Source organism: Ranitomeya imitator, chromosome 3, assembly GCF_032444005.1.
Source record: "Ranitomeya imitator isolate aRanImi1 chromosome 3, aRanImi1.pri, whole genome shotgun sequence".
NCBI lineage: Eukaryota > Metazoa > Chordata > Amphibia > Anura > Dendrobatidae > Ranitomeya > Ranitomeya imitator.
The window spans coordinates 50,606,575-50,627,107 of NC_091284.1; the positions used below are offsets into that span (position 1 = coordinate 50,606,575).

The 20,533-nt window shown below is 44.8% G+C and overlaps 1 protein-coding gene across 2 annotated transcripts in view; it reads left to right on the forward strand.

Moving 5' to 3' along the window:
- CYYR1 (cysteine and tyrosine rich 1) overlaps positions 1–20,533 on the forward strand; it is a 183,732-nt gene that overhangs the window by 151,978 nt on the left and 11,221 nt on the right. For both annotated transcript variants that reach the window (XM_069760865.1, XM_069760866.1), the window contains one exon: positions 19,779–19,936. In XM_069760865.1, coding sequence (XP_069616966.1) covers positions 19,779–19,936 — 158 coding nt within the window. The remainder of the gene's footprint in view (positions 1–19,778; positions 19,937–20,533) is intronic.

A 20,533-nucleotide genomic window follows, 5' to 3' on the forward strand; every position in this document is an offset into this window, starting at 1 on the left:
TTGCGGCTGTATAAAAGCCGCGAGACATGGAGCCGCGAGGACTCAAACATATTTTTCGAGCACGCCGAAGACACTAAGTTACCACACAAGCATGCTCGGATGACTCCTTATCCAAGGATGTTCGCTCATCACAATTATTACCAATTCAGTGTCAGGACGCTACTATAGCCATTTCAGTGTCAAGCCTCCTTTTTACCATGGGCATCAGGACCAAAACAGTTCAGCTAGGGGTGAAATATCAAAAGGTGGACATCTTTACTACATGAGAAACATTACTGAGGCCACCATTATAGCCAACATGTACCAATTAGTATTGTAGATTTGCTTTATATTTCCTTCAACTTGGACCTGTTTACAAGCCATACATCTCCTCTACAACTTGTTTCCCACCCACTGAATGGACATATGGATGCTGAGGCTTTGTCTTATGATGGCGCTGACTGGTGTTATGTAGCAGAAACCTGCAAGAAAAGCATTTTCTAGTAGCTTTCAGGTGGTGTTGCCATGTGCCAGGGAAATTAGCCAACACTTCCGAGATTTCTAAAGGTCTTCCTTTGTTCTAAAAGTCTACTGGATGTTATTATAAAAGGTGAAACAAATGTAGGGACTTTTCTACTGCTCCCCCTGACGATGAGCAGATTGCAATGAGTCACGTCTACTGGGTCACCAAGATAAAGCAGGGCAACATGGAGGCTAAGTGGTTAGCACTGTTGGCTGGTGCTTCGGGGTACTAGGAGAAATTCAGACCAAGGACAACATGGAACTTTTATGTTCTCCTTGAGAGTTTACTATGAGTTCTTCAGTTTCCTTCAACTCTCCAAAGGAAAAAAAGAGCTGTAAAATATGTTTGCGCTATATAAGAAACAGCTTTTGGCCCATTTCACCATTTGCGGGGGGTTTTAAATCACTTTTCTTTTATGTCTAGTGGTATCCGTTATAGTTTTTAATGACAAATTCTTCAAAATTGCACATGTGCCTTCACGAAAGTTGTTCGTTATTTTGTCTTTTACCATTTTTTTTGTACCTTCTAAGAGCAAAAAGCTGCATGACCTGTTAAAATGTTTCAGGCAATTTTAAAATTTTCACACATCTATCTGGCGTACGAAAGAAAAATCTCTCCAGGGGAACTGGATAGCATAAAAAAATTCTCAAAATGTATCAAATAATAATTTGACCGAAAAAATATGGTTTACTAAAAAAAAACACACCCACAATCGCTAACAGGAAAAAAAAGGATGAAAAATTAGTAAATAGAATTGAAACTAGGCGGAACTAAAAAGAGTTTGACGTAAAACAAAAAACACAATTAAAACAGGACCAAAAATAGGACAATAATGCAATAATGGAAAGGGAGCCCAGTCAAAAAGTCTCCACATTGTTTTTTAGAGAATCGTTGGAATGGAGGACACATTTGTTACTTCTTTACGCCAAAAAATGGACAACCCCTTTAACAATACAAACAATGCAAAATATAATCATATAGGATAATAAATAAGGAATAGTGCTCTGTGGATTTGCTTGCCTTCATTCTACCATGCATAAAACCAGAAACAGAGATGTCTCCAATGGAATTACCTTATCGCTATTGTGTTGATAAATTTTCTTTACCGGCTGTTCACAATCAAAGCTCCTGAGATATGCCGGAGCAGAAAAAATATTCTTCCAGCAGATGTATTGATATTTGCATTCATTTTAACTTGCGCTGCCAGTGACGACACCATTTATCAATAGCACGAGCCATATGCTATTTTTATAAGCCCCGGCACGCTGGAACGGTTGAAGTCCCGCCAGGCTGTACGTACACCCTTCCCGCTGCTTCCTAGGCAACTATTCTAACACTCCGGCTGAATTGTCAAGAAAGGTTGAAATAAGGATAAAGAAACTGTGCAGGAAGATCAGCACTGAAAAGCGAAGGAGGCGACGATCTCGTTTGTGAGATGACACGCAGTGCAAAGCTTATTTATAGAAGCAGAGCGCCGGGGACAGACAGCGGTAGGTAAGTATGTAGTGGTTGTTTTTTTTACATTAACGATGGTAACCAGGGCAAACATCGGGTTACTAAGCGCGGCCCTGCGCTTAGTAACCCGATGTTTACCCTGGTTACCAGCGAAGACATCGCTGAATCGGCGTCACACACGCTGATTCAGCGATGTCTGCGGGGAGTCCAGCGACGAAACAAAGTTCTGGACTTTCTGCCCCGACCAGCGATCTCTCAGCAGGGGCCTGATCGCTGCTGCCTGTCACACTGGACGATATCGCTAGCCAGGACGCTGCAACATCACGGATCGCTAGCGATATCGTCTAGTGTGACGGTACTTTTATTGTGAATGAAGATTGAGATTCAAGAAAGAAGAGAATGGGAAATCTCCAATGTTAGGCCACTACGCGAGCGTGCAACGTCTTTCCAAAATTGTTTCAGAAGAACATAAAATGAGTGAATATTTTCACAGAATACCCAGAAGACAGGATGCCCAAAGACAGACATAAAACAGGATCCTTGTTCGTTCGTTCTTTCCAGGTTTCATAACAATATGGGCAGCATGGTGGCTCAGTGGTTAGCACTCTATGATGGCTCAGTGGTTAGCACTCTATGATGGCTCAGGGGTTAGCACTGTTGCTTTGCAGTACTGGAGTCCTGGGTTCAAATCCTACCAAGGACAACATCTGCAAGGAGTTTGTATGCTCTCCCCGTGTGTGCGTTGGTTTCATCCCACACTCCAAAGACATACTGATAGGGAATGTAAATTGGGAGGCCCATCGGGGACAGCAAAGCGCTGGAGAATATGATGGCGCTATATAAGCAATGCATAATAATGACCTGGATAAAAAGAAACAGGTTTGTCTCACCTGATGGGGAAAATTCTTGGTCCGGATGAACAGTTTGAGGCTATGTGCACACGTTGCAGATTATTTGCGGTTTTTGCGCTATAAAAACGCTATAAAACCGCAAATAATCTGCATACATTAAGCATACCATCATTTATAATGGAATCTGCAATTTCTGTGCACATGATGTGCGTTTTTCCGCATGAAAAACACATTGCGGAAAAATAATGAACCTGTTCATTAATTTTGCGTTTTTTTCGCGGATATCCCACTGTCTAATGCATTGGGAAATGTCCGGGAAAAAGCGCACAAAAAATGCGCAAAAACCGCATCAAAACCGCGCAAAAAAAAGGCGAAAAAAAACGCATGCGGATTTCTTGCGGAAATCTGGCAGAAATGTCCGGATTTCCACAGGAATTTTCTGCATGAATTCCTGGACGTGTGCACATAGCCTTAATGTGGTGCATACAGATGGCATCAGCGCAGCAGGACGATCCAGTCGGAACAGTCGAGGCAGATAAAGCAGGATGGCAAGTGGAAGAGCAAAACTGGAACCATGAGATCTGATAAAGAAGAGCGGAAATGACAATGACTATATAGCATCGGCGTTGGACAGCTCTGGTCAACTCAGCTATGAGAAACCAGAGCAGAAGAAAAGGAGGGAAATCTGTTTGTGCTACATCAGACGTAACTCAGAACAGTAGTCACAGAGTCCAAGGCAATGCTGGCAGAATGATTAGGCAGTGGTATTCAGTGATAGAGCGGAGCTAAGGTTTTCACAGAATCTATACACAAATAGCCAGCAGTTTAGCAGATTTACCGAACTATGTAGCAGAGCTGGGTTTGTCATAGAGTGCAAGCAGAATGTTCCATCAGTGTAGCAGGGTTGCCCAGCTATATCACATCAGGAATCAGGACTAGACTTTAACTCTTCAAAGCCCCCATTGCAATATGGTACACACAACCTTGTTATTAAAGGTTATAAGATATTCCCAAAGCTGAGATGGGAACATCTGTCACTATAAACCTTACACTTGGACGAGGCCGTGGAAAAAGTTGAGAAGGCTACACTACACTGTTTTCATATCTCCTACGGAAGTAACATCACAGCACAGTCTGGTCGGCTGTTTCCGTAACTGTGCCCAGTTCTAGCCAACGTCTGTACACAGGTATTCCCAACTGTGTCTTAAATGTCCCTTTTAAGGAATATTCTTAAGTTTTGTAAGTCAGTGTTCTAACCTCTTGGACAAACACCTATCCTGAGTATCGGGATTCTATAAAGCCCCACGGTGGTCAATCATGTGCCCTGCCATTCCTTTTATCGTTATGGGAATGCCGAAGACCGGTCGAGCACAGTAATGGCTATCTCCGACACTCCCATTGAGAAGGAATGGAGCAACAGTGCACAGGATCCACCACCGCTCAATTCACATGGACTCTTCGGAGCCATGATTCTAGGGATCAGTGATCAGGTGGACCCCCATCGATCTGTTGCATGGATGAGGGATAGCTTTCAAACTTGAGAAAGTCCCTTTACGTCTAACCATCATACATTTACCTTTTTATTGCTGAGTCTTTACTAAAATGTTCCACGGTTTTCTTCTCTATCATTTTATTGCATGGTGGGGTCAACCCAAATATTTTTAAACGTGTTTTAACTGCTGACACGACATAATGACAAGGTAGTGTTACCATTATACCACGCAGATAATCAGCTTTATTCTTCATCAGTCTGGTAAATAAATTTGCTAATTTTACACAATTAATCTGATGAATGAAAGAAGCTCATTTGTGTTTTTATATCAGGTTTCTTGGCAGAATGACATAGTTTGTGTATGTCTGATGTTCGGATTTATTTATTTGGCTGGAAATACGGCACAGAGGACAAGGGTCAGGTAATAATACAGCGAGGCCAGGCACGTTCCCCGCAGAACAGAACCAAGAGACTCCGAAATTATCCCATTTTTGTTTTCGTGAAAATTATGCAAATCACAACAAAAACACTGCAATTTTCTGCCAGCAAAATACAAACAGGGGCATCAATCTGTTAGATTTACAAAATATATAATGCACAATGTGAACTGATTGGGAAAAATTCAGGAAATTCACGTTTGAGAACTGAGCACCATTTTAGTTAGAAGTATTTACCCTGGTTTGTATGTGCTTTCATGTGTTCTTACTTTTTTAAGCACTCACATTTGCAAAAAGAAATGAGTAGAGTTGACAATAGGGGTGCAATTAAAATACCTTTATCAGTGTAAGACTCCATGGCCGCACCCATGAGTGGAGGTGAAAATGTAGAATTACCGCGACTTGTGTCGTCATCTTGCTGTTTTTGTACAGACAAGTGACATGATCTTATTTTTTGTAATTTCAAAGTCACCGCAGAGAAGTGTTGGAAAAGTCGTCCATATTTCTTTTTTTATTTAGCTCCTTAATTAAAGGGGATTTCCTCTACTGTTACTGGTCATCCATATCAGATCGGTGGCAGTCCGACACCTAGAACCTCGGCCGATCAGCTCCGGCAGTGGCCTGATATAAACAGTATATGGTACGGAACGTCACCACTCCATCATGCTCTCGATAAAAGGAATGTTCTCCAGCACATTTAATATATTAAAAAAACAATGCTTACGTGTTTCAGGTAAAAATTCAATAATGCAGCAAAGTAGTGAGGCACTCATGGCATTTTAATACAAACCAAATTGACAAATGAGTTGTATTTACGCTTGCTTACAAATCATCACTCCCGGCAGCATATCATCCTGTGTAAGCAGGACGTGCTGTCCAGAGCGTATTTAAAAAGGTTGTCCAGGGCTATGTGATTTTTTTAAACTATGGGCCTAGTTGCTAACTACCTGCCTGCTGTGGACAGCTCTGATCTCTCACAGGCCGCTTCTGCCAGCGATTCACTGACATCAGGTTGACAGAGCAGCTGCTTCTCATTGTTCTGCTCTGTTTGGGGTATGACTGATGAAGTCATGTTGATTGACAGTCGGTTCCCTGCTGCCTAACTACTTGGAGCCGGCTGTTAATCAGCATGACTTTGGAAGTCACGCCTCATCAAAGGAGCAGCCCAGGAATAGAAGAGCTGCTCTGCTGATTGGAGCAACTGAATTACCAGCAGAAGCAGACGGTGATGGCTCGGAGTCAGCATCGGGTTCAAGAGGTAGGAAGCTATCTTTGTTACCAACTACCTGTTTGGGTTGGTGGATTGCACTAAATAAATTTAATGAGGAAGTGCAATCGCAACCCGGAGTCCACCGTGCAGAGATGTAAAACTGCAGCTAAAGTGAACAATGGCAGAGAATGCAATGAGCGATTGCTAGCTCTCACTGAGTTAGACGTCACTCAGCGAACAGCACATGCAGTAGTGTCACTAGCACACAGTAACAAAGCTGATGCTCTGCAATAGAGTTGCGTCACTCACATTAATGGAGCAGATGCTCTGCAGTAGAGCTGCGTCACTCGCACACAGTAATGGAGCAGATGCTCTGCAATAGAGCTGCGTCACTCGCACACAGTAATGGAGCAGATACTCTGCAATAGAGTTGTATCACTTGCACACAGTAATGGAGCAGATGCTATGCAAGAGAGCCGTGTCACTCGCACACAGTAATGGAGCAGATTCTCTCAATAGAATTGTGTCACTCACACACAGTAACGGTGCAGATGCTCTGCAATAGAGTTGTGTCACTCACACACAGTAATGGAGCAGATGCTCTGCAATAGAGCTGCGTCACTCGCACACAGCAACGGAGCAGATGCTCTGCAATAGAGTTGTGTCACTTGCACACAGTAATGGAGCAGATACTCTGCAATAGAGCCGTGTCACTCGCACACAGTAATGGAGCAGATTCTCTCAATAGAATTGTGTCACTCACACATAGTAACGGTGCAGATGCTCTGCAATAGAGTTGTGTCACTCGCACACAGTAATGGAGCAGATGCTCTGCAATAGAGCTGCGTCACTCGCACACAGTAATGGAGCAGATGCTCTGCAATAGAGCTGCGTCACTCGCACACAGTAATGGAGCAGATACTTTGCAATAGAGTTGTATCACTTGCACACAGTAATGGAGCAGATGCTGTGCAAGAGAGCCGTGTCACTCGCACACAGTAATGAAGCAGATTCTCTCAATAGAGTTGTGTCACTCACACACAGTAACGGAGCAGATGCTCTGCAATAGAGTTGTGTCACTCGCACACAGTAATGGAGCAGATGCTCTGCAATAGAGTTGTGTCACTCGCACACAGTAATGGAGCAGATGCTCTGCAATAGAGCTGCGTCACTCGCACACAGCAACGGAGCAGATGCTCTGCAATAGAGTTGTGTCACTCGCACACAGTAACACAGTAATGGAGCAGATACTCTGCAATAGAGCCGTGTCACTCGCACACAGTAATGGAGCAGATTCTCTCAATAGAGTTGTGTCACTCACACACAGTAACGGTGCAGATGCTCTGCAATAGAGTTGTGTCACTCGCACACAGTAATGGAGCAGATGCTCTGCAATAGAGCCGTGTCACTCGCACACAGTAATGGAGCAGATTCTCTCAATAGAGTTGTGTCACTCACACACAGTAACGGTGCAGATGCTCTGCAATAGAGTTGTGTCACTCGCACACAGTAATGGAGCAGATGCTCTGCAATAGAGCTGTGTCACTCGCACACAGTAACGAAAGATATGACACTAGACACGATCCCTGTTAACCTCACAGAGGATCGAAGCTGACTAACAGGGCAGGCAGCAACAGTGGTCAGACAGTCAGCAACTGCACTCAAAATAACTCTTCTGCGGAGCTGCCACATCACCAGGACAGCTGACGACCGACCACCAATGAGACATTGCCACATCATGAGCATGCTCAGTAGGGTGATTTCTGGACTTAGCTTCCAGAGTGTTCGCTCGTCGCTGAATACCGCTGGTTACCATAGACTTGGCTGAAGAGCCAGCAATAACAAGGCGAACAGCACAAGCCTGAGCAAGATGCTGGGACCGAAGTCTATGCTCAGCAGTGACCAAAGATGAATGGGAGACCACTGATGCAGGCAAGGCTCGGGATCCACCCTATGCAGAGGGAGAATCCCGGGGCCTAACATTACCTACATGTTTGTTAGTTTTTTGGACCATAGTAAAAAAAAATATAATAGTCCTGGACAACCCCTTTAATGATCATTCTGCGAGAGTGAAATCAGCCTGTGTAAACAAAACACAACTGATATGAATTGGCTAGCAGCCCATCGTTGGTTGTTTTACGGCCATGGTCAACCTGTCTAAACGCAGCATTAACAGTACATAATGTGTCACTTGTAATTTGCATTAAGTTGCTATTCAGATCATCTTCCGTTCTCAATAGAGGAGATACGGTAACTGTTTTTTGTGGTAAGCGTCATACGCTGGTGGTCCGCCACACCCATAATTAGTAGTTTTACAGAAAGGAAGTCCTGTTCCCTATCATTTGCCTGAGAACACAAGGATTCGCAGCAGGGAGCTCCTAATGACTGCCATGTGTCTCTGTACCTTGCCGCAGAAATTTCTGCCTCATTCTGCTTTCGCACATTAAATACTCATCTTTTTGTTGATGCTGCAGTTATAGTCTTGAAAAGTGGGAATTAAAATGGATCTGTCACCAGATTTCACAATATAAACTTAATCAATTAACTGATCGATCCTTAGGACCTGATGATGCTGGTGTCCTTACGGTGAAAATGACCTTCAGAATGGCTGTATAACCCGGATATTGAACTGGGAATTTTTTGAATACAGCTAAAGAATGAGAACACATGAGTCTAAGTGTATTCACCCCCGTTCTGATTGACAGTTGCAGCTTGTACTGAGCAGTGTGAGATCGCAATTTCATCAGGGTAGAGGGACACTGAGAACCTGCCAATCAGGCAATGTTGGCAGAGACTCGGCAGGTGGGTGGAGGGTTACTGTAGAGCTGTCAGATAAGCAACATGGGTGAAGAATCAGAAGCAGGCAGGAGGGAGAAGCTGCCAATCTGGCTACATATGCAGAGAGTCAGCAATGAAGAGGAGGGATAATGAGGTGCTGTCATTCAATCTAGAAAACATTCAACAATAATTTTACAGCCCTTCTGACAAAGAAAATATACCAGCCTCATCAGGCCTATGAGATCTATCTAACAATGCATGCAAGTTGTATTGTGAAATCTACTGACAGATCCATTTTAAGGTATATTTTATACTCAATCTATAATGTTAAAATTTAATGGAAAGAAGAAAACACATGTCAGCGTTAGATATGGGCAACTCAAGCTCTATGATAATGAGCTGATAAGCAATACCAAGAGCTGATGCCAATCTTCATTAGTGTTGCACAGCACCGCAGGTTACAGTCTAAAAAGTAATCCAAAAGACGAACAGATTGAAGTCAGCATTCATTAATCATCAGCTTCATTGTATCCATAACATAGTTGGAGGCAAACAGGAGACGTCGCAGATGGGATCGGTGGCAACAGTCATTTTGTGCAGCAACTATTTTTGGAGTTTCCAGTGTGTCTTGTACTGTGTTTTGGATATGATTTGCATACCAGCGGTCATGTGCTGACTAGACGTGGAGGCCTATCTCAATACAAGTGTATTGAGCGAGGCCGGACAAGTCTAGTCAGAATGTGTCCAGAAGTATGAAAATCTCTTACTTGCAGTCATATAACCACTAGCTCCCTGCGCTCGCACCTGAAAATCATGACAGATCGCACTGTGCACCCTATGAGGATTCACATAGAGTGACTGTTGACTTGAGCCCTAAGCCTGGACAGCTACTTTAAGGATTGCTAATGTGGCACCCCTAGGGGTATTTGCCACAAAAACAGTTACTGACACTAAATACAAATACTAAAATAGCAAGACTGCACTACCACCTCCGGCCAGAAGGGGGAGCTCCAGAGACTCCCCTTGATCCATTCTGGTCTGAGAGAAGAACTGGCAGTTGGGCTAAGGAGCTGAAAGTGAGAGGTCATACAGCTGAATTTCTAACAGCCCTATGACGGTTTCCAGGCCCAAATCACCGGCCTGAGGAGAAAAGGGACGGAGAAAAAGGACGTTGTGAGAACCGGGTAGCATTAATCACTACCCAGAACAGGCGCAAAGACGGATACCGGATCCGTGACTGTATTCATTATATATAATACAGCAACCGGAAAAACGTGAGGTGATATCAGCTTCACTAGGGCCGGACACAGCAACAGACACAGAGTTCAGCGGTACTCCTGAAGGAGGTAAGCAGATAAAAGGACTCGGGTTGCCCGTCGAACCAGGACCCGGAGGGGACAGATTGGGCCGTCAGCCAGTTCACATACAGCAGCAGGGTCACACAGAAACTGCGTACAATAAGAGGCGAAGACCCCGGCAGGGTCAAAGTAACTCAGAGTTCCCATACAGACTCCGGTGACAGGACTGGTTGTAAATCCCTTTATGTTGAAGTAAACTGGTTAAATGTTTCAGTGCCTCAGTCTTTCATTTGGACAATAGCCATCTATCTAGGATCGGGATCATCACCGCTAGGAGAACCTGCTGCTGATCAAGTAAGTGTCTGTTCCCTCACGATACCCTTACACTGTGCATTGCCTGAGGCCACAGCACCGGGTCAAGCCACCCGTGACATACCCCTCAAGAGACAGACCCCATTGGTCCGGTGCTGGGTACCCCGGTCTCCTGGGCGTCACAATTGGCGTCACGAACAGGATACAGCCAGCCCGTATACCGGGTATTGTGTGCCGTGATTGGAGCCCAAAACTGTGAAAACTTGGATGAAAAATCTTGAAAATTTACTTTATTAAAGAAAATTCCATTTCCCATTAAAAACTATTGAAAGTGACTTTTCCCCTTTGGTTATAATGGAGTAAAGATGGCCGCCATCACCTCATAACCGTTAGGCACAAGACCTGTTAATTGAGCTACGCCATCACCTGAGCCTCAGTCTGACTGAAAAACTTCAGAATCCGCCATCACAGAGCGCGTGGCGGGCGGGAGCAGCAGGGGGCGTGTCATTGTGGGCGGCACCAAGCTGAGCGCTCTGACATCAGAGCAAGGGGAAACCAATCCTGCTGCACAGCGGAACGAATCTACACTATCCCGACGGAAGCGGAGGACCGGAAGGGTCCGGATTAACTAAGGGGGCACAGTATGTCGCAGCACGGAGACGTCGACGCTAATGCAGCTGAAAGACAGAGTGTCAATAGAGAGTCCGGCAGCGCAGCGGTGCAAGGAGTGGCGCCCATCATGCCGGTGCTGATGCCATATACCCCGGGTGGCCCGTGGCTTCCAATGTATGAAGGTGAGCCTAATACCCTTGACGATTTCAGAGAAAAGATGCTGGCCCATTTTGACATGTTCCCCGTGGGTGAAGTTCAGCGTGTTAGTCTCCTGATGATGCAGTTAAGTGGCCATGCTAAGCGAGAAGTCACAGCATGGGCAGCTGATCTAAAAGGCACTGTTGAACGCATATTTGCTGGATTAAAAGCTACATTTGAAACCACTGCCAGCAACAAAGCTAAAATACAATTCTTTAATTGCAAACAAAAAGCTAATGAGGGCGTGAGAGACTTTGCCTTAAACCTGCAGGAAGCCCTTAAATCACTTACACTGGCTGAAACCATTTTTAACACCGGAGCGGATAAACTGCTAAGAGATCAATTTATTGAGGGACTCTTCACCCCTTCTCACCGGGGGCATGTGAGCATGCTTGTTTTTAAGAACCCTGAATTGACATTTGCCCAATTAAAGGAGAGCGCTATACGTCTCCAGCTGGCAGAGGCACCTCGGGATCAGGATCCTGCGCAACCCATGGCATAGGCACCTCAACAACAGGGAGTGCCAGTGACATCAGCTATGTCCGGGGCCATTGCTAAGCCCCTGGTGTCTAGTACTAATGAGGCTCTTCAACAAAAGCTTGACTCTTTAACTGATGTTGTTGCTTCAATGGCTAAAACCATGCAGGAGATGAGAGGACCCAAGATGGAGTTGGCAAACCGTAGAGAGGATGTTCCATGGATGAGACCCCGGAAATACCCGACATGGAGAGGACGACCCCACGACCGCTACCAACCGGATGGACAGCCCATTTGCCGCCGTTGCCAGCAGCCAGGCCACTTTGCACGAGATTGTGATTTAAACGGGAATCCCCTGGGAATGCGGGCCGCTTCACAGGAATGAACTTTCAAGGCCCAACACCCTGGCACGACAGGTACATCGGAGGACGACCCATTATCCCTATCGTGCTGGACGGAATTCCCCTCAACGCTTTGCTGGACACAGGTTCCCAGATTTCATCTATACCGTATATCCTTTATAAGAGGTACTGGGCTGATGCAGATATTGATAAAGGGCCCTCTGATGTTGAACTAGATATATGGGCCAGTAATGGTAAGTTGGTACCGAAACTAGGATTCAGGGAGATGACCATAAAGATTGGTAAAGTAGAATTGAAGAAACAGGGTATAATTGTTGTTGATGTTGACCGGCGGAACTGTGAACCAACTGTATTGATAGGAATGAATGTGTTAGAGAACTGCTTTGCCGAAGTTATTTCTGTCTTACAGCAAATTGCTGAAACTGCCCAATCCTACCAGCAGAGAGTTCTCCGGAGGGAAATAAAAGTATTGATGTTAAGGCAACAGGTAGAAGTTGCAGGTGGAGAAATCGGCAGTGTGAGGGTAAGTGATCCAACGTCTATTGTAATCCCACCAAAAACAGAAATGCTGGTATGGTGTAGAGCAGCCATTGGTACTAAGGGACGAGATTATCAAGCCTTAATAGAACCAGTGTACACTGACAGCAGGCCCACTATACTCACAGCACGAGGGGTAGTCGAGGTACACCGGGGACGAGTGCCGGTACGACTTTTGAACTGTGGAGAGGAAGAGGTCACTTTGCCAAGGTATGCTACAGTGGCAAAGCTATATACTGTTGACAACAATGCCATCACAACCATTGAGCCCTTAGAACCAACCTGTCAGGTGGAAGTCAACGGCTCAGATGGAGAATTGGAGGATTGGTGCCAACAGCTACACGTGGGCATAAATTCAACACCTACCCATCAAAAACAAGGGGTGTATAGGCTAGTGACGGAATATGAACAAGTCTTCAGTAAACACCCATTGGACTTCGGATGGATAGAAGGGGTAGAACACACAATCCCCACCGGTGACCATCCCCCAATAAAAGAAAGATATAGACCCATACCGCCCGCTCACTATCAATGTGCAAAAGATATGCTGAGGGAGATGAAACAGGCCGGGGTAATAAGAGACAGCTGTAGCCCCTGGGCGGCCCCTCTAGTGATTGTCAAAAAAAAGGACGGAACCATGAGAATGTGCGTAGACTACCGGCGGATTAATAACATCACCCATAAAGACGCCTACCCCTTGCCTAGGATAGAAGAGTCCTTGACTGCTTTGAAATCTGCTAATTATTTTTCCACCTTAGACTTAACAAGCGGGTATTGGCAAGTCCCTGTGGCTGAGAGAGATAAGGAAAAGACGGCATTCACCACACCAATGGGTCTATGTGAATTTAATCGCATGCCATTTGGACTCTGCAACGCATCCGGTACCTTCCAGCGGCTGATGGAATGCTGCCTCGGACACAAGAACTTCGAGACCGTCCTCCTGTACCTAGATGATGTGATCGTCTACTCAAAGACTTACGAACAACACTTAAAAGACCTGGCAGAAGTGTTCGAAGCCTTATCCAGGTATGGCATGAAAATCAAGCCATCCAAATGTCACCTTCTCAAGCCAAAGGTACAGTACCTGGGACACATCGTGAGTTCGGAGGGAGTAGCACCGGATCCCGAGAAAATAAGCGCCATAAGGGATTGGCCAAGACCTACCAACGCAAAAGAAGTGAGGCAATTCCTGGGATTGGTGGGTTACTATCGCAGACTTATAAAAGGATTTACCAAGTTGGCAGCACCCTTGCAAGACGCCTTGGTAGGGCAGACGAAGAAACCTTCAAACCGAAACCCTCCTTTTCAGTGGAACGATGAAAGGGAAGACTCCTTTGAACAACTAAAGAAGGCACTAACCGGAGAAGAGGTTCTGGCATACCCAGATTACCATCAACCTTTCATCCTCTACACCGATGCCAGTGATGTGGGACTAGGAGCGGTGCTGTCACAAAAGCAAGAAGGTCGGGAGAAAGTCATCGCCTTTGCAAGTAGAAAGCTCCGGCCAACTGAAAGAAATTCAGAAAATTACAGCTCCTTCAAATTGGAACTACTGGCAGTAGTTTGGGCTGTGACTGAACGTTTCAAACACTATCTGGCTGCTGCAGAATTTATTGTCTATACTGACAACAATCCGTTGACCCATCTGAACACAGCCAAATTAGGTGCGTTAGAACAGCGATGGATAGCCCGGTTATCTAATTACAACTTCATAATCAAGTATCGAGCAGGTCGCAAGAATGGAAATGCCGATGCCCTATCTCGGATGCCACACTTGAGAGATGTAGAAGAAGAAACGGGGGAGCTTGAAGAAATTGAACTACCAGCCTTCCATCATCCCAAGGCAAAACATCATCAGTCAAGTACCTATCAGAAACAACAAGAGGTGAATTTTAATCCGTTAGCACACCATAGATGGGCTGACACCCAAGACAGCAATCCGGCTGTGAAGTTGGTGAAGGAACTGTTAACTGAGCAAAGTGCATATCTCGATGAGGATGCCCCAGAAGAGACGCATCAACTCTGGAAAGAGAGAGGCAAAATGTTCCTGTATCAAGGGAAGCTCTGTAGAAGGTACACCAATCCGAAAACACATGAATTGGTTTGGCAGATTATCGTGCCTAAACAAGAGTCAAGATGGTCCTCGAAGCTTACCATAATGGTGCTGGTCACTTCGGTTGGAAAAAGTAAGAAGTACTTCTAAGAGAAAGATTTTATTGGGTCGGGATGAGAAAATCAATCGAACAGTGGTGCAGAAATTGTGGCCCGTGCAACCTCAGAAGAAACGATCAAAAGAACCAAAGAGCACCACTGCAGCCCATAATCACCAAACAACCACTTGAACTTGTAGCCATGGACCACGTGAAGTTGACACCAAGCCGGTCCGGCTATGTCTATGCCTTGACCATCGTGGACCATTATTCACGCTTCTTGGTAGTAGTACCCGTAAAAGATCTGACAGCAAAAACAGCAGCCAAAGCGTTCCAAACATACTTTTGTAGACCCCATGGATATCCGGAACAGGTTCTCACCGACCAAGGTACAGCCTTTGAATCAGAGATCTTCAGAGAATTCTGTAATATGTATGGTTGCAAAAAGATCCGGACGACGGCCTATCATCCACAAACAAACGGCTTATGCGAGAAGATGAACCATATTGTAATAGAACTACTAAAGACTTTACCTGAGACAGAAAGGAATCAATGGCCAGAGAAATTGCCTGACTTGGTGGATCTGTATAATCATGTCCCGGTGAGCTCCACCAATTGCACCCCAGCTTACCTTATGCGTGCAAGACCCGGCCAATTACCAATCGATCTAGAAATGGGAATTCTGAAACCAGACGCAGAAGTCCAAGACTCCAATTGGGATATCATACGGCAAAAGCAGTATCGCCAAGTGCAAGAGAGTGTGGAAAGAAGCCTTCAACAAACTAGAGAAAGACAAGAGCGAACTTTCAACCAGAATGCTCTAGCGACCCCATTAAGACCGGGTGACCAAGTGCTCAAGAGAAATCGTCGAACCAATAAACTAGACAATCAGTGGGAAGCCGTACCCTACACAGTTTTACCAACAAGAATGGATAATCCTAAAATGTGCCTCATTAGCAAAAACGGGGGCTTAACATCTGTACTAGTGTCAAGAGACAATCTTAAATTATGTCCGGAAGCATTAAAAGAGCCAGAAGTTGTCCAGCCAGAACCAGAAGTTATTCAACCCATACAGGTTCAACCAGTAAAGGAAAAAGAAGAGGAAGTGTATCACACCTGTATAGGAGACTTTCCCAAAACCCTACTAACATACCATGGTGCAGTAGTGGTTCCCATGGTGGCCTTTTACCCAACACCGAACCCAATACCAGAAGTCCCAAGACAGGAAGAGGCTGACCCCGTACTACGGGAGGTTCCAGGTCAGGAAGAACAGATTCCTGATCAGAGTAATCCCATTCACGGTGGACTTGCCGATTCCATAGTCGTGGAATTATCTTTAGCAGAGCGGGCAGATACTACATCCGCAGTAGAGAGTAGTACACCACATGAAGAGACACCGCTATTACGTAGATCACAGCGTAGTACCTAGGGTCAATTACCGGCCAGGTATGCGGATTACCAACTATAAAACTATAGTCATTGTTATCATTCTGCAACGTTTAAGCCCAGTACCTACAGAGACTTGTCTGTATGAACTTATTGCATATTCTTGAACTTTTTATCAGCCCGGAGGCACTAAATCAAAGCTCCGGAAAGACTGCTTTTTGAACTTTGCTTTTTGCTCTTTTTGAACTTTCTTTAGACTTTATATTGACAACTCTGTTGGAAAAATGGAACTAAATTCCTGGACACAAAGTGCAGTGCCTTTCCTAGTACCTTCAAGGATAGAACTGTATTAATGGACGCTATTTGAAGTGACTTTTTACACTCCTTGAGTGGTTTTTGTAACTTTTCATTTTTAAGACTCTGTACATATTAATTGTTATTTCAAAATGTTATCGTCCCACAGTCCCAGAGTACTGTTCTTAACTAAGGGGGAATGTGGCACCCCTAGGGGTATTTGCCACAAAAACAGTTACTGACACTAAATACAAATACTAAAATAGCAAGACTGCACTACCACCTCCGGCCAGAAGAGGGAGCTCCAGAGACTCCCCTTGATCCATTCTGGTCTGAGAGAAGAACTGGCAGTTGGGCTAAGGAGCTGAAAGTGAGAGGTCATACAGCTGAATTTCTAACAGCCCTATGACGGTTTCCAGGCCCAAATCACCGGCCTGAGGAGAAAAGGGACGGAGAAAAAGGACATTGTGAGAACCGGGTAGCATTAATCACTACCCAGAACAGGCGCAAAGACGGATACCGGATCCGTGACTGTATTCATTATATATAATACAGCAACCGGAAAAACGTGAGGTGATATCAGCTTCACTAGGGCCGGACGCAGCAACAGACACAGAGTTCAGCGGTACTCCTGAAGGGGGTAAGCAGATAAAAGGACTCGGGTTGCCCGTCGAACCAGGACCCGGAGGGGACAGATTGGGCCGGCAGCCAGTTCACATACAGCAGCAGGGCCACACAGAAACTGCGTGCAATAAGAGGCGAAGACCCCGGCAGGGTCAAAGTAACTCAGAGTTCCCATACAGACTCCGGTGACAGGACTGGTTGTAAATCCCTTTATGTTGAAGTAAACTGGTTAAATGTTTCAGTGCCTCAGTCTTTCATTTGGACAATAGCCATCTATCTAGGATCGGGATCATCGCCGCTGGGAGAACCTGCTGCTGATCAAGTAAGTGCCTGTTCCCTCACGATACCCTTACACTGTGCATTGCCTGAGGCCACAGCACCGGGTCAAGCCACCCGTGACATACCCCTCAAGAGACAGACCCCATTGGTCCGGTGCTGGGTACCCCGGTCTCCTGGGCGTCACAATAAAATTCCTATTCTAACACTATATGCACATCACTGTGCTGTGGTTCCGAAAGAGCAGAATATAGCCGAAACAGGGAAAACCTATGATCCCTTACTGTACCTCCACATTCCTCCATTATGTTCCAATACAGGATCAAAATGCCTGAGAAATGTTGTGAGCAGTGTGGGGGATGTCATTAGAAAGTATTAAATATCGGTTGATTTGGCCGACGCTAGTCAAATGTGTGTGGGGGTTTCCTGACTCTCCACCAAAAGATGATGGGGATGTGAAAGATCATGGATGTCCGGTGCCGGGGAAATGAACAATCCAGGATGTCTGATGTCAGGGATGTGAATGATCCAGGATGTCTGATATCAGGGAAGTGACAGATCCAGGACGTCTGATGTCAGGGAAGTGACAGATTCGGGATGTCTGATGTCAGGGGAAGTGAAAGATCCAGGATGTCCAGTGTTTGGGAAGTGAAAGATCTGGGATGTCTGATGTCAGGGAAGTGACAGATCCAGGATGTCTGATGTGGGAGCTAAAAGATCCGGGATCTCTGATGTCAGGCAAGTAAAAGATCCTGGATGTCCAATGTCGGGGAAGTGAAAGATCCAGGTTGTCTGATGTCAGGGGAGTGACAGATCCGGGATGTCCGATGTCGGGGAGTGACAGATCCGGGATGTCCGATGTCGGGGAACTAAAAGATCCGGGATGTCTGATGTGGGGAACTAAAAGATCCGGGATCTCTGATGTCGGGCAAGTAAAAGATCCAGATTGTCTGATGTCAGGGGAGTGACAGATCCAGGATGTCTGATGTCGTGGAAGTGAAAGTTCTGGGATGTCTGAAGCCAGGGGTTTAAAGATCCAGAATGTCTGATGTCAGGGCAGTGACAGATCCGGGATGTTCCATTTCAGACTCCGTTTGTCCTCTCTAAGATAAGCCTCCGCCAGAGGAGTCTAAACAGTTGTCAAATTTGTGATATCCTAGCAATATACCATAACAATACTAGATGAAATAACTAGAGATGAGCGAACGTGTAACTGGGATAAAAGTTACATGAATGGGCTATTCCCATTTTGTACATTTATTCCATATCCACATTCGCCGTAAATGTACAATATGGGAATAATGCTTTTTTGACTTATCGCAACAGAAATTAGTTCAAGTCTCAAATTTACTTTTAAGAGCGCAGTGACAAGAAGCGTCTGTTTTACCGTAGAAAGAATTACAATAATGCTTGTACCAGCAGAACGCCTCCGTATCCTAGTGAGTAATTATCACTGGATTAAGATGTCTGTAGCCCACAGGCAACATTCAGAAGCTGTTTCCTTTCCTCTGTTCCTTGTGATATTCAGCCGTTGTTCTCATCAACATATAAATAGCCCAATTCTGGGACTGTACAACGTGTTTCACAGCGAAGAAAATAAGACGTGACAATGGGAATGTAACTTCACCAGGATTCCCTCCCTCGTAGAATGTGTTGCCCTGTGTATGGGGAGTATGGTTCGAGGACGGGTCTACTCTTATATTAGCCCAAATGGCTCAAAAAACATTTTGTTCCATTTGCTATGGCTTTGCTCACATCATGTCGGAGCCATCATGGATTTTATACCTTGGGAGTATTGCCCGGTGTATACTGCTGATGGAACGTGTTGTCTCGAAAACGTATTTTTCCATGACGTCTCTGCATAGAGAAATGGCTATACTCATGTATACCTACCTGACGGGCCAAGGGGACACTCTTGTTGACTTCATCAAGTGAATTTTATAATATATGTTTTATTACCAAAATTGGGAAAAAAAATTTCTGTGCATCTTCTCCAAGGTGCTCTCAGCAGAATACGGTTTGTGGTGGTATTCAAGAGACTGGTATGTTAGAGGGTTTTGTACTGGGCTGTGGATATAAAATGGGTCACCCAGCACTTGTATATTGATAATGGAATAGGTCATCAATATCAGATCTGGGTGGGAAGTCTGTCACCCCTCAATATCCCACAGATCATCTGTTTGCAGCTCTCGCTGCGTCCAGTTGTTCACAGTGTGCAAAGTCAGAAGAGCCTAGCTCCATGGTGGCCGTTCTCAAGACCTACAACTCAGCTCTTTTTAAAGTAAATGTGATCAGAGCTGCAGTACCTGAGAACTTCCACAGCACATTGTATGAAGCTGTTCTGGCCACAGACGGAGATACAAAAACAGATCAGTGGGAGAGTTAGTTGTTGGACGCACACCGATCTGACTTTGATGGCCTACTTAGAGGTGCTGGACAATCTCTTAATTTCTGGTTCACCGTAGGTATTGTTAGTATAGTGTGTACTTATTATTATGTAACATGATGCTATTTTTTATCATTTCAGGGGCACAGCGATAGCTGGAATAGTGTTTGGAATTGTCTTTATCATGGGGGTAATTGCAGGAATTGCCATCTGTATCTGCATGTGCATGAAGAGCAGCCGAGGAACCCGTGTGGGAGTGATTAGAGCAACACATATCAACGCCATCAGTTCTTATTCAGGTAGAAGGAGATACCCAGAAAATATTGCCTCTAGATGTCTTGATAATATATACTTTGTGCCACCATATACAGTTGTGAAAAAATATTTGCCCCCTTCTTGTGCATGTTTGTCACACTTAAATGTTTCATATCACCAAGAAAATTGAAATATTAGACAAAGAAAACACAAGTTATCACAAAATGCAGTTTTTAAATGAAGGTCTTTCCTATTAAGGTAAAAAGAAATCCAAATCAACAGGGCTCTGTGTGAAAAAGTGATTGCCACCATAAATTAGCTGTGGTTTATCACATTATTTGGGAAGCGGAGTATATATATATATATAGTAAAGTAGACCAAAAAATCCTCAAAAGCTAAACATCATGCCGCAACTCAAAGAAATTCTGGAACAAATGAGAAACAAAGTAACTGCGATTTATCAGTCTGCAAAAGGCTATAAAGCGCAGTGACGATTCATCAAAGAGGTGACAAAAGACCCCACAACACCATCCAAAGAACTGCAGGCCTCACTTGGCTAAGTTAAGGTCAGTGTTTATGACTCCACCATAAGAAATAGACTGGGCAAAAAACACTCCTGAGCAATAAGAATATAAAGGCTC